We start from the raw sequence: 13,861 nt of genomic DNA on the forward strand, positions 1-13,861 counted from the left end.
TCCTGCCTGACCTTGGGTTGTGCGGGGGGAACGTGTCATCTTCCCTGTATCCAAACATGGCACCCTTCCCCCCTCTGCTTTTCCCATTGCAGTGCCCAGCAGGCAGTGCTCCTGCCCCAGATCAGCTGGATGTGGTGTTCCGTATCCCACTCCTGCAATGGGCGCTGGGGCAGTGACCCGGATTCCCAGCTGCAGGGCATCCCTTTTACCTCTCGGCCCTGCCCCTTTTGTATCTTGCAGAGCACCTCGGCCACTGCCACGTACTGCTGGCGACGTTTGAGAAGGTGAGTGTTGAGTCTCCGTCAGGTCCATGTACCGTACAGTCTGGCTTTCCTGTCCAGTGGAGTGGGCTGTTTAACCCCTTTCCTCCCAGCCTGGATGGGTCAGCAGGACCCACAGGACAAACTGCCACACGTGGAAATCAAAAGGCAGGCATCTAAGTCTGGGTTTAAGCCCTGAGGGCAAAAAATGATCTAACTTTTGAGGTGTCGAGCCCGATATCCAGGCTGCTTATTTATTATTTGCCTGAATATTGATTTGAGAGCTTAACTTTAGGCCCTCAAGTTGGAAAGTTTCGGTCACAATGTCTAATCCATTGAAACAGCACTGGAGGGGCCTTTGTTTGCATATTCCTGTGGTACATTTCTAACTTTACTATAGATTGATAAACTGGTGTTTGCATACATGGAGAAAGAGAGCAATCTTGATATCAGATCAGCTGGTTAATGGAGAATCTGTTGGACGTCTACATGGTTAGGCTTGGCTGAATTTGGTTTTTATTTTTTTATCATTTTGACAGATGATGTTTATTTTTAAGCATTTATTTCAATGTTTATCAAAGTAAATTCTCACCGTTGTGCATAATTAGGGGGTTTAACCATTTTTATCTATTTATCCATATTTTCACGATTGTGGGAAGTTATTGGGGGGGGCAGACAATGGGATGGCTCAGACAATCGTTATTTAATTACAGTGGACGTTGAGATTCAAAAAGTAAAAGCTTTACAACTGTTAAAACTCAAATGGTCAGCATCGCATGTCCAAATAGACAAAGTAAATAGCCTTAAATCAACCTCTAAGAAGCTCTTAAGCAGCATTTCCTGACTTTGTGTCTCTGTACATTTCCAGTGTTATCAATGGCAACATTTTTCATCGGTTTGCATGTGCATGTGTGAAATTGACATTCACTGATAACTATCTAATCCTGCCAAGCCTAGCTACAGGTGTCACAATATACAGCATGTGATAAATACACCACAGCTCCCTTCCCTCCCTCTAGCGTCTATGGTTGCTTTGGATTAACTTGGAGTACAATTTCCTTGTTTCCAGCATGCAGATGGTAGCTTTTGTGTGAAGCCCCTCAAGCAGAAACAAGTGGTGAGTGTATGTGGGGTTGGGGCTGGCTAGCACTGGCCTGGTCCTGGGGGCTGAGGGGCAGTTGTTCCTTGCCAGGGGCAGTTGTTCCTTGCCGGTGGGCTGGCCTGGATGGGAGCTTGAATCCAGGAAGGATTGCGAGTCTGTTAGAATCACTGGTGCGATGAGATGTCCCCTTCGCAGCAGGGGCGTGGCATGCATAGAGACAGCCTGCACCCAGCGTAGAGCTCTGGGGGTAGGGTTGTGGGGAGGGGGTCCCTCCTCACGTGGTGGGGAACGGGAAGGCTTAGAAAGAGGCCATCCCAAGGAGACTATCTGAAATGAGCTGGCGTGGCGGCACCAGCGTAATTCTGCATCACCCATGTGACTTCCCCGTATCTGTGGGTTCCAGGTGGATGGAGTTAGCTACCTCCTTCAGGAGATCTATGGGATCGAGAACAAATACAACACGCAGGACTCCAAGGTAAGGGTGTGTCCCCCGGGGGTGGGGCGCAGGTCCTGGGAAAGGGAGGTGCCCTCCTTAGTCGCCGTTCTCTTTGGAGGACACATCTCTCCTCTTCCACTTTAACTTAACGCAGTGACTGTTTAGCACTCTCAGGAATCGGGACTTTATAGAAAAGTGCATTGGCCTTGGCCCAGCGCTGCTATTGCTCCACAATGGTACGCTCCAGCTAGCCCTGCTATCCCAGTCTTGGGTTCCCCACACTGCGTGGCCAGTGCCCCTCAGGCCTGGCCAGCAGTGCCCGTGGCAATCCCAGGCTTATCCCATCTTCACAGCACTCCAGACTCAGTCACCCTCCTCTTGCTCTGGTCCAATCCTGGACCCACCTTAATGCCTTTTCCACCCAATAAGCACTAGAGGGAGATCTCCAGGCTCATGTTCAATAAGGATTTGAACCAAGGCCCTTGGAGGTAAAAACCCCAAGTACCGACGCTCTTTTCCATGGGCCTTCCTGTTAAATTGTCTCTCCACATAGGGCTGCAGTGACTCTCTGGGGTGAATCCTTGCCTGTCAAGGACCCTAGCTGCTATGGAGCTGGTGCAATGCTGGATTGGTGGGAGCTGCACAGGGAAGCCCCAGGCATAGCTCCTCGGGGCTCCCTGCGTGTTTGGGCGGCAGCGGGTTAAGGGCTGAGGTGGGCCAGTTGATCTACCACTCTGCAGATCTGTGAGCCATTGACCCCTGCAGAACAGGAGCTGCCAGGGCTGCCGCGGGCTCCCACTGCAATAGCAGCCACTCCAAGGGCAAGGCTTTCTCCCACTGCAGAGCCCCACTGTGCCACGCCCCGCTCGAGACGCTCATTCTCTCTCTTCCTGCCCAGGTGGCTGAGGACGAGGTGAGCGATAACAGCGCCGAGTGCGTGGTCTGCCTCTCGGATGTGCGGGACACTCTGATTCTACCCTGCCGCCATCTTTGTCTCTGTAACACTTGTGCGGACACCCTGCGTTACCAAGCCAACAACTGCCCCATCTGCAGGCTGCGTAAGGCTCGGGGCTCTTTTCAGATCCCGTGGTGGAAGAGGACTGATTCCTATAGGGGGGGATTGAGGGGGGGCATTGTCCCAAGTTGGTTTACTCTTTAGCTTGGGAAGATCGGTCTTGCACACTCTACCCATGGAGTTCAAGCAAGACAAAACTCTTAGCTTCACCCAAACTGCTCATGTGATGCCTCTGTGCATGGAGCTGAGATTGGCTGGCCCTGGCCTTTTCCTAGGGAATGAGAGCAGTTGCTCCTAACTAGTGAATAAGAGTTGGCTGGTCTGGAATAAGGGCTTGAATCTAGGAAGCACTGAGGGTCTATTGGAATCGCTAGTGCGTTGACAGACATCGTCATCTGCTTGGTGTTAGAGGTAGCTCCATGCAAAACCCCTTTCTATCATTTTTACAGCACCGTTCCTAATTTCTTTTCAAGAAATTTTGCACCTGCATCGTTTGTGGGTTTTTGGTTTTTATTTTTTTCAAAATTTTGTGAAATGAGGTTTTGGCATTGATAAAAAAAATACCAAAATTCAACATTTTTTTTTGCAAATTCTGGGGCAAAAATCTTTGACCAAAACTTCAGGTTTGGAATTTTGAAAATGTTAGTGTCTCCTGCTTGAAAATAGGTCTGTCCTGAGTGATGAACACATCATTTCCCCCCCCCCCACTGAAAACAGCTGTATTTTTAAGGTGGAAAAACCTGAAATTTTGCAGGTTTTACACAAAATGTGTGAAATTTCAACAAAATGCAAAACCTCCAATCCTGAACAAATGCAAAAACCTCCAGTTCCATCCGGACGATTTTGTATGGCCTTCACTAGCGTGGAATAGAAGAAATAAAACAGCTCTTATGAAAACAAGCGGCATTCTCCGGTGGGGGTTGGGTCTCCCGCTTGTTATATTAGAAATGAACTTTCTGTATCCTTCCCTCCCCTCTCCCCACTGTTCAGCATTCCGAGCCTTGCTCCAGATTCGAGCAATGAGGAAAAAACTTGGCCCTCTCTCTCCAACCAGCTTCAGCCCAATCATCGCCTCCCAAACGTCCGATTCTGAGGAGCACTCGGTGAGTATTGACCAGAGAAGCCAACCCATCAGCCCTCGCGTGCGTAGTCTTGATCCCGCTGTTACTCCCCACGGTGTATAGTCACTGGGATGCAAAACAGCTCCCAGGCTTCTAAACAAAGGATAACCCAGGAAGGGGAATTCCTTCCACTTTCAAGCCTGATCTTGTGGGAGTGCTGAACTCACACAACATCCAGGAACAAGGTGCACTGGCAGAGCTGTGCGGGTTGGGGAATCCGGGGCTGGACTAGTCAGGGACATTGTAGCTCAGGTTCAAGGTGCATTGGCAAAGCTGAGGAGGGGCGCAGGGCTAGCGTAGTAGGGGGCTGAAGGGTGCGGTAGAAGCTTGTACAGCCCTTGCCTGCTCTGTGCCTCCCTCCAAGCGCTGGTCTGGGGCCCTTGCATTCCTGGCCACCAAGTTTCGTATCTATAGGCCGCCGCTTTGGAATGAATTGCCCTGCCTGGAGCGGAGGGGGCAGTTGTGTTGTGAAACATGGGCTGTTGAATGCTCATTCCCAGGCCTGTCTCTGCTCCCTGTAGTCTTCTGAGAACATCCCTCCTGGCTACGAGGTAGTGTCTCTGCTGGAAGCTCTCAATGGGCCCCTCACTCCGTCCCCGGCCGCCCTTCCGCTGCACGGGCTTGGGGACAGCCACGGGGCAGGGATGTTGCCGTCGTATGGCAGCGACAGCCACCTGCCTCCCATCAGGACGCTCTCTCCCCTTGACCGCTTGTCGGACTGTGGCAGCCAAGGGCTCAAACTCAAGAAGAGCCTATCAAAGTAAGTCACTCGCCGCCTTTCCCTTCCGCACGTTACCGGACGCTCTTGCAGTCAGAGGGAGAGGGACTGTGGCCTAAGCTTCCTCGTAGGGTCCAGTCCCCAGCCCTTAGCTTCCAAAATACCCACTGGGAGAGGGCAGAGCAGGGATGGCAGGATCGGGCCCACATCCAGTAAAGCCATGTACTTCTGAAGGGCCTGATCCAGCTCCTTTTGGTGCCAATGGGAATCCTTCCATTGACTTCAGCGGGCTCTGCATCAGGCCCCGGGATCTTCCCCTGATGGGTCCTATCTGTCCCGTGCTTCTTCCCTAACGGTGTGGTCCTGTCTAGCATGCTGGAGGAGAAACATCCTCTCCCCCGTCCCCTCAGTGCTGCCTCTGGTGTCTGTTGCATCCTGATTCTCCAGGGGACCGTTGGCTCTTGGCAGAAATGCTGTGGTGGAGACTTGCAGTAGAAGGATGAATGTGCCAATGCCAAGGAACCCCAAGTGTTGGCTAAGGGCTGGGTCCTGTCGGATGGCAAACACCCTCAGCTCCTATTTGGGTTCAGCTGGAGTGGGGGCAGCACCCCAGTGGAACAGCTCTGGATTTATCCCGGTATAACTGGGGACAGATTTTTGGTCCAGAAAGCAGGACAGATGGGAGGAGGACCCCATACAGAGAACAGGGCGAAGGAAAAGATGCTTGTTTCGCTGATCCATGTAAATACCACTTTTTACCTTGCCGTTCTGTCTGTCATTAAAGGTGTCCCAGAGACCTGATGTGGGTCTGGGCTACAAAAGGTTAACACCCCTGCCACATGACTGCAGCTACAACTGTTACACCCTCCACTGGCCTGCTCCTGGAGCAGTGGCTTCCTGTGGAGGGCTGCAGCCAGTTGCGTTGACAGCGTGGGTTGTGCTAGTGAAATCACTGGAGCAATCGTAAGTTAACAGGCTGCTCCTTTCCCCTTCTTGCTAGGTCAGTTTCCCAGACTTCCTCGGTCCTGCACGAAGAAGATGATGAGAAGTCCTGCAGTGAATCAGAAATCAGGATTTCCAGGAGGAAGTCTCCTCATCAGCATGAGGAGGTGATTATTTAACAGGGGTTCTGGTCTAGCGTCTACTCAGCAAAGAGACCCATGGAACTGGCATTCTGGAGTTCTGTGTTTGTTTTGTTCTGCAGTTTGTATAAAATGAGTCCAGTTTGCAAGCAAAGCTGTGTTATTTTTTTTCTAACTGGCAACCCTGCAAACTCAGCCGGGGATCTGAGAGTCAAGCTGGGCTCTTTCTTTCTTGTGTATCGTCGCCAGCAATTAAGATTCTTTAGCCAAGTGCTGTCCTCTCTGAATTACCCCCGTGTAGCCCTGTTGCCCTCTGGGCTTGCACAGATTTAACTGGGGGCATAATTTGAAGAGGCAGGGGATGCGCAGGTGACCTTGGAATCGGAATGCAGTTAATATTTCTGATACGACCAGAGGCAGGAAAGGATCCTGCTGGTTGTCCCAGAGCTGTGTTGGTTCTGCTGGGCTGATGGCAGTAAAACACAGCAGAGACTTAGTAGATTGGACTCTAAATGCCCTCTCAGGGCAGATCTGTTAAATAAGTAGGTGCTATTTTTACACAGTCATTTTCTGGGCAGAGTCATTAATTAGCCTCTCATTCACAGTCCCTGCTATCTAACACTTTGCAGGTTGAGTCAGAACCCCATGATCCCCATGTGATGTGGGTCCATATTAGCCCCCTTGTATAGATGGGTAACAGGTGAAGTAAGGTCATAGAGTGCAAGTCAGTGGTAGGGCTGGGAATATCACTCGAGAACTCCTGTCTCTCAGCCTGGCTCTCTGACCGATAGGGATAGAGGATGCTGTCTCCACAAAGATCAGTAGTGGAGTCTGTTGGTGATCAACCAATCTGTTGTGCATGGCCCGAAAGCCTCCGGCTCACTCATTGGTAGGTTCCCATTCTCCAGTGCATTCGAAAAGATGTCCACATCAGTCCATTATCAGAATCTCAGCAGTTTGATGGCTAATGTGAAAGGAGTTGGAGAGTTTTAGTCCTAATGTACAGGGAGTCCATGCTGCAAAAAAGCACTCTGATAATTGGCTCACTTGTTGGCAGCCTCATCAGCAAGGCCAAAGGCGGAATGAGCACCAAGAGTTAAAAACCCTTCTCCCCCCTAGAGGTGGCCCTTGGAGAACAGGCATGTTAGTGGGACATTGTGAAGATACCTGCTCTATTTATTGTCCTGAAGCTTCAAAGACTTTAATCTCCAGGGCTACCAATTCAGAAACTGCCAGGAGCCCTAAATGCCTTGAAAAGTACCAAATTACAATCAGTTGCTTCATCTGCAGGGACCTGTCGTCCTCTTACTCTGGTGTGTTTGCTCTCCTTCCAGGAATATGGTATGACACCAGAGAGTGAAAACCTCACCTTGTCCTCCTCGGGAGCAATAGATCAGTCTTCGTGCACAGGAACCCCTCTCTCCTCCACCATCTCCTCCCCAGAAGGTACGGTAGGAGACAAGGGACAAGCAGCATTTCAGTGGTCACTTGGCTTCCTGATGGTTGCATTATGCAACACCATAGGAGCACGTGGCACTTTGCATTTGAGGAAGAGAGGACAAAGATCTTGTCCCAAGATGCTTCCAGGGGTCTGATCCTGCTTGCCTTAGTCATGTCTGCACTTGGCTGGGAGTAATGCATGAATTAGGTGAACAGGATTTGAGCTGGCTTGGTAATATCTTAATGGTCAAACGCCGCCATCTGTAGATTTCAGAGATGTTTAGGCCAGAAAGGGGCCATCGTGATCATCTTGTCTGACCTCCTGCATAACATGGCTGGAGATCCTCACCTAGTGATGCCTGCATCCAGCCCCGAAGTTATAGGCTTGATGCAGGCATTGCATGCAGCAGTAGCTTATTCCCATTGGCGCAGTTAAGAAGTCCCCCAGAAAGACAAGCGGTTTCATTGTCAGGTGTTCAAAAGGCAGTTACCGACTGCAGTCTCCAGGCCACAGGACATGGAGGCAAGGACCCAGCTTGAAGGCGCCAGTACCAGGATTTGGAGAAGGAGAGCGTGTAAAATCAACACCCGTCATTGTAGAATCCATCTTGCAAACGGTTTCCTTTGCAGTCAGACCTGCACAGCCACAGCTGCTCTGCCCTCTCTAATGCTGCCCTGTGTTCTCCACGCTTCCCTTTCTCCCTAGATCCTGGCAGCAGCAGCCTGGCCCAGTCCATCATGTCCATGGCCTCCTCCCAAAGTCAGCACTCCCAGATCAGCACCGACACCATGTCTTCCATGTCTGGCTCTTATGTCGCTCCGGGCACAGAGGAAGAAGGGGACATGCTCCCATCCCCTGCTGCTGCCAGTGGGATTCCTTCAGAAGGAGAGGTAGGTATAGTGGACCTACAAGCATTTCATGCATTGGGGGAGAAGCTGATCGCCATCTGGGGTCAGCACTCTGGGCACTAGAGGGTTAATGGCTTTGGAACGCATGTGCCATGAATGATGCACCCGTTTGTCATTTCAATTTGGAGCAGCTAAGTTTGTCATTTTCTAAAACCTTTTGCTTTCAAACAATAAAGGAAAACTTTCAGGCAGAGGAGCCCTGAGACCTTTCTCCTTTCCTTTCCCTTGCTCCTCCCACTTTCCTTTGTAACCGTTAGATCCATTTCAAAAGTGTGTGTGAGAGAAAACACTGTAGAAAAGAACTGGCTTTTGGAACCGGCGTGGTCCAGTGGGGTAGGGCACTCGGTGGGGAGTCAGGAGATGGAGCATCTATTCCTAACTCTGCTACAGATTTGCTGTACAGCCTTGGGCAAGTCAGTGCACCTCTGAGGCTCTCGTATATATCTGCTGAGACCGTCAGCTCTTCAGCACTGGGTCTGTGTCAGTGTACGTCTGCACAGTGCCTAGCACAATGGGACCCTGATCTCAGTTAAGGCCTCTAGGTGTTATTATCATACAAAGCAACAGAGGGTCCTGTGGCACCTTTAAGACTAACAGAAGTATTGGGAGCATAAGCTTTCGTGGATAAGAACCTCACTTCTTCAGATGCAAATAACTCCAGTTTTTTGGTTGCCCAGGGGGGTTATCCTAAACAGCAACTTGACAAAACTACTGTCAAAACTAGAATTTTGAAGCCCTGTATATTGAACTCAGAAATATTTTTTTGGCTCAAGGGACATGGATTGGAATCTTCCTTGAAAAATATATATATATTTTTTTAAGCTCAATTGTGCAGCACCAAATAGAGAGAGTACGTCGGCTAATGAGCCTTCCTCTGGGTGAGCCTTCGCCTTTCTGAACGACAGCGCTGGGGTCTATTATCCCAGCTACCTAAGGGCAGCCCCTGATGATGGAGAACGTTAGCTGCGTATTGCATTGATTCACGGACACACTGTGCAAGTAGAATTGTCTGATTTCTCTTGTCCTCCTTTTGCAGTCAACCCCTGTGGAATCTCCAGATAGGAATTTTGTCAGTATCTCTGCGGAGGAGCGAGACGCGGAGGTAAAAACCTATGTTCAAAAGGAAGGACCTTGTCACCAGCCTTTCCTAATGATCAGTGAGCTACGTAATACACTGGATTCATGTGTGTGATCACACCGGTTGCTAGCAGCTGGTCCCAGTGCAGTGCTTAATTTGTACCAGGGCTGATCCCTGGCACCTCTGGGCTTGCCAGGTCAGCTGTGAAAGTAAAAAATTTGGCACCTCTTTCGTTACAAATTAAGACCTGCCACAGCGTGTATAAGGCCTTGCTACTTACCTGACGGAGCTATTCCTTAGTTCAAGCTTTAGAGGCGTGTGCTTTTGTGCTGAAAGTCCTGGGTAGAGCCATGTGAGTAATGAATTATTTGATTTGGTTTGCTAGCAACTCAGAATTTGAAAAAAAAAAAAAATAGTTTTGGGTCAAACCAAAAATGAAATTTTTGGCACATCAGCGTTTTTAAAAAATCCATTTCTGGTCCAACAAAACGTTCCATTCAGCCTGACGTGAAAGGCTTTCATTTCAGTTTGGAGCATTTTTAGGCTTTATAATTTTTTTAAAAATAGAATTAAAGGCAATTTTAAAACAAACACGTCAGACTGAAAAACTGAAAGCAAATGTTTTGATTTTTTTTCAGAATTTCTTCTCTGCTCTTTTTCAATGGAAACAAATTGTCAACATTTGCAGAATGTTTCGGTGCTGCAGAATCTGCCTTTTTCACTGCCAAAAAAAAAAACAAAAAAACCCAAAGTTTCAGTTGAAAAATTGCACCCAGAACTAACCCTGGGTTCCGTCTCGGCTGATGACTCACAGTGGCTCCGTGTAGGTGGCCTGAATATAATGACACTCGGTGTCCTAGCTTGTCTTCCTTGGCTGGAGAAACTAGTGTCAAGCTCTTGGGGGAGGTGTGGGGGGGGAACTGGGATGAGTGAGAACTGCCACCAGGAGAGTTTTGTCGTAGCATCGTGAGGTGAGGAGATGCATCACCCCCGGCAGGACTGGCAGTAGCTGTGGGAGGGGCAGATCCTCTGGCAGTGATGCAGATTATCCCTGGGACAAGCTCAGAGGATGAATATTCAGTAAGGCGCGCAGGACTTTGCCTGGGTTCTGCGGAGCCTGGGCCACATTCACTCTGGCCCGAGTGGGCGGAGTGCCGTTGAGTCCCTTGGCACAGTGCCAAGCGGGTATCCTGAGCGCCCTCAGGAGAGTCCGAGTGAAAGGTGTGTGAGTCTGGCTACGGGTGCCTGGGGGAGCTAGGGAAATGCAGGGGGATGGAGGGCAGCATGGGTTTGTGGCCAGTGTGCCTATGGAGAGGAGGCTGGCAGTGTTGGAAGGACTCAGCTCTGAGTTCTTGGACAGAGAGTCCTCTGCTGTTCACGTTCACTGCCTGTCTTCTGTGTCACAGGGGAACGATGTCATGGAGGAAGAGGACAGATCTCCCACCCAGGAAGACGGTAACAGACGTGGATCATTACTCCCCTCTCTGCTAGTTTTTGTTCTGTTTCACCGGCAGGCGGCAGAGTGTATGCTCAGGGCATCGTGCCTAGTCAGAGAAGGGGAGCCAGCCTTCCCAGGAATGCTATCCTGCCCAATTATTGAGTGGGGAATAGGACGGGGGCGTCTTCTCTTCATAACAATGAACTGGGGCTCAGGGCGGAGGGGTAATGGGGAAAATGAGAGGATGGGAGTTTTGGCGGAGGGTGGGTGGGAGAAGGAGACTCTCTGTGGCTTTGCAGTACGTTCAGGCAGGTGATTGAATCCTGTGATGTCAAGACTCAGGCTCTGAGGAGTCTCTATTCCTGTATCAGGTCCCTAAGGGAGGCACGGACGTGGTTCTGTCTGCACAGTAAGTGGTGTGTAGACAGTACAGTTTGCAGTGTCCTGGGATCCTCCTTCTCCCTTTCTCCAGCTGGTTATCTGAGCTGCAGCTCAGGCCTTTAGAGGGCAGCAGAAACTAGAGATGGGCCCGAACCGAAGAGAGGATTGTGAACATCCCAAAGATGAAGGGGTTTCTGCTCTGGGGAGTTGGTTCAGGTCCTCTGGAGCAGAAGCCAAAGTGTTCTCAGCGACGGATTATCTTCTCCACTGAGCAGCTGAGAAATAATCATGTTTAGAATGAGCCATTAACAGAGGAGAGAAAAGCAAGGGCGTAGCAGAGAGAAGAAACCCTGCAGGTCTATCCTCCCACTCTTCCTCTTCCCAATTCTGCCTGTTTGCCAGGCAGCACCAGCTCTAATAAGAACATAAGAATGGCCGTACCGGGTCAGACCAAAGGTCCATCTAGCCCAGTATCCTGTCTACTGACAGTGGCGAATGCCAGGTGCCCCAGAGGGAGCGAACCTAACAGGCAATGATCAAGTGATCTCTCTCCTGCCATCCATCTCCATCTTCTGACAGACAGAGGCTAGGGACACCATTCCTTACCCGTCCTGGCTAATAGCCATTAATGGACTTAACCACCATGAATTTATCCAGTTCTCTTTTAAACTCTGTTATAGTCCTAGCCTTCACAACCTTCTCAGGTAAGGAGTTCCACAAGTTGACTGTGGACAGTGGCCTATCAGAAAGGAGAAATCTAGTGGATAAGGTGGGGTTTCACAGAGGCTGCCATGTTAATTGTAGCCCAGCTCAGCTAGTGCCCAGGAATCCGCGACACAGCGTGAGAAGCAGAAAACAGTGGGGTGTGCTTGGGTGGCTCAGAAGGAAGCTGTACTTTAGGGATGGCTGCAACGGGGCCCTTTTCCTTTCTGCGCCCGGCCCAGCCGCATCTAGAATGCCGCGCAGAATCTTTCTGGGCAAAACCTACCCCCCATACAGAGCACCAGCAGGAGGCATAGGGCACCAGCTGGGCCCTCAAAATGAGCAGGACCCGGCGTCTTGTTAACTCTCTGCCCAGGGGTGAATTCAGCTCTGCCGGTGAAAAGCTAACAGGGCGAAACTCACCAGTGACTTAAGCAAATGCAACTTCACTTACTTCGTTGGAATTCCACCCACTTAGGCCAGTGGGGAATTAACCCCAATGTCTCTTGCAACACCTGTATCCTCTTTAAGCAGCCCCCGCTGCAAGGAACATGTTTATAGCTGAAGCATTTGTAGCTGATATGTGCTGGAGGGATCAAAGAAGCCAGGTGTCCCGGATCCACAGAATCAGTGCTACGCCCCCAGCTCTGGAACAGGCTCTGGGAGGAACCCCTTTGATGTGCTAGGCCCTCAAGGGGTCTCACTCTTCCTTAGGGTAGGCCATGCAGCCTCCCCACCCTCTGAAACCGAACCTCGGGGCTTCAGCGCTGCTGCTTTGCACCCTGAGCTGTGCTTAGCGAGTCCAGCAGAGAAAGACTCCGGGTAGAGACTTGTCTGGACCAATGCACCTCCCCAGTATTTGGAGTGACACGCGAGCAGCATTTTCAAAACAGCGTAGGATTTGAGAGTCACCTGGACCATAGCAATGGAAGTCCTTAGGTTAGCACAGAGAAATAAAGGCCCATTCTGGTCAACCCAGAGCAATTCCCCTTTCCATGTTCGTGCGTCTCTGGTTAGACATGAAGCCAAAAATAAATCCCCAACCCACCTTGAAAAAGCAGTTCTCTCCCCCCGCCAAGCATGGCATTTTCCCATGCAAAAATAACAGAGCACAGACTCTGTTTTGTTTCTTTACGGTAGAATCTTGCTAATTAGCCCTGATGACTGGGGGACTCGTTCCAAAGTGACTGAAATTTGACAACTAGCAAATCAACAAAAACGTACTTAAAATAATCATCCTCAAGACTGCAGCGGTGTGAAATGTCTTTTGTTCATTCACGTTAACCCTTGCAGTTCACTTTAACACTAATCCGGCTTCATTCTGCATCAGTAGATAAATCAGCCGTGAACATTTTGCAGCTCAGGCACAAATGATCGGATGCCATTCCTGCTAAGGAACTGATCTTGTGCCCAAATCAGTGGAGATATTCCCATTGATTTCCCTGGGCACTGGATCACGCAGTCTTCCAAGACTCTGGGCAAAGGGAGGTGGATTTACTAGTGCAAATTGGGAGTTTTTCTTTGGCAGTCAGTTGACTTACCCATGTGTAAAATGGGCATGAGAGAGGAGAAACAGACACAGATCTACCCTTTATCTGGATGATAAGAGCACCATGAGAGAAAGATGGAGTAGGATTTTGCAAAGCCTGACTGTTGTGTATTTTGTAAATTAGGTCTGATCGACAGTTAACTCTGTGCTGAAAGTGGGGAGAGGTTGCCAGCAGTCTGTATTTTGGGGGAGGTGGCCGTGGTTATCTCCGCCGATCAGCACAGTGAGAGTTGACTGTGTTCGTTTTTATTTTCCAGCCCACATCCCCATATTCAGAAATGCATCAGATACAGACCAGAGCATGGACAGGGAGTAATCTTACTAGCTGCTTTCTTTAGCTTTTCCTAGCTACCCTCTTCTCTGCCTTTTCACCTGCATAATTACTGCTCTTATAGATGTTTCTGTTAAGTATCCTCCTGGATTCCGCAGCCCTCCTTGGTGACATCAGTTGTCATGGCACAAGAAAGGAGGCGGCTGGGGAAACGGAGCAGGATGGCTTGAAACAAACGCACGCATACGGATCTGACTCCTTATTGTCCACTCTCTACCCATGTAGTTCTCGTTGTCATTTTTAGAGCGATGTGATTACATTTGATTTCCGTCTCTCCTTTATTTACAAGACGGGGACCC

The 13,861-nt window shown here is 49.9% G+C and overlaps 1 protein-coding gene across 2 annotated transcripts in view; it reads left to right on the top strand.

Annotated features, from left to right (window-relative positions):
* Positions 1 to 13,861, top strand: part of RNF157 (ring finger protein 157) — an 86,023-nt gene that overhangs the window by 55,633 nt on the left and 16,529 nt on the right. For both annotated transcript variants that reach the window (XM_034790284.1, XM_034790285.1), the window contains exons 7-17: positions 241 to 284; positions 1,330 to 1,377; positions 1,766 to 1,837; positions 2,697 to 2,856; positions 3,804 to 3,916; positions 4,456 to 4,694; positions 5,653 to 5,761; positions 7,069 to 7,180; positions 7,881 to 8,065; positions 9,120 to 9,185; positions 10,568 to 10,616. In XM_034790284.1, coding sequence (XP_034646175.1) covers positions 241 to 284; positions 1,330 to 1,377; positions 1,766 to 1,837; positions 2,697 to 2,856; positions 3,804 to 3,916; positions 4,456 to 4,694; positions 5,653 to 5,761; positions 7,069 to 7,180; positions 7,881 to 8,065; positions 9,120 to 9,185; positions 10,568 to 10,616 — 1,197 coding nt within the window. The remainder of the gene's footprint in view (positions 1 to 240; positions 285 to 1,329; positions 1,378 to 1,765; positions 1,838 to 2,696; positions 2,857 to 3,803; positions 3,917 to 4,455; positions 4,695 to 5,652; positions 5,762 to 7,068; positions 7,181 to 7,880; positions 8,066 to 9,119; positions 9,186 to 10,567; positions 10,617 to 13,861) is intronic.

Source organism: Trachemys scripta, chromosome 14 (assembly GCF_013100865.1).
Source record: "Trachemys scripta elegans isolate TJP31775 chromosome 14, CAS_Tse_1.0, whole genome shotgun sequence".
Taxonomy (NCBI): Eukaryota; Metazoa; Chordata; order Testudines; family Emydidae; genus Trachemys; species Trachemys scripta.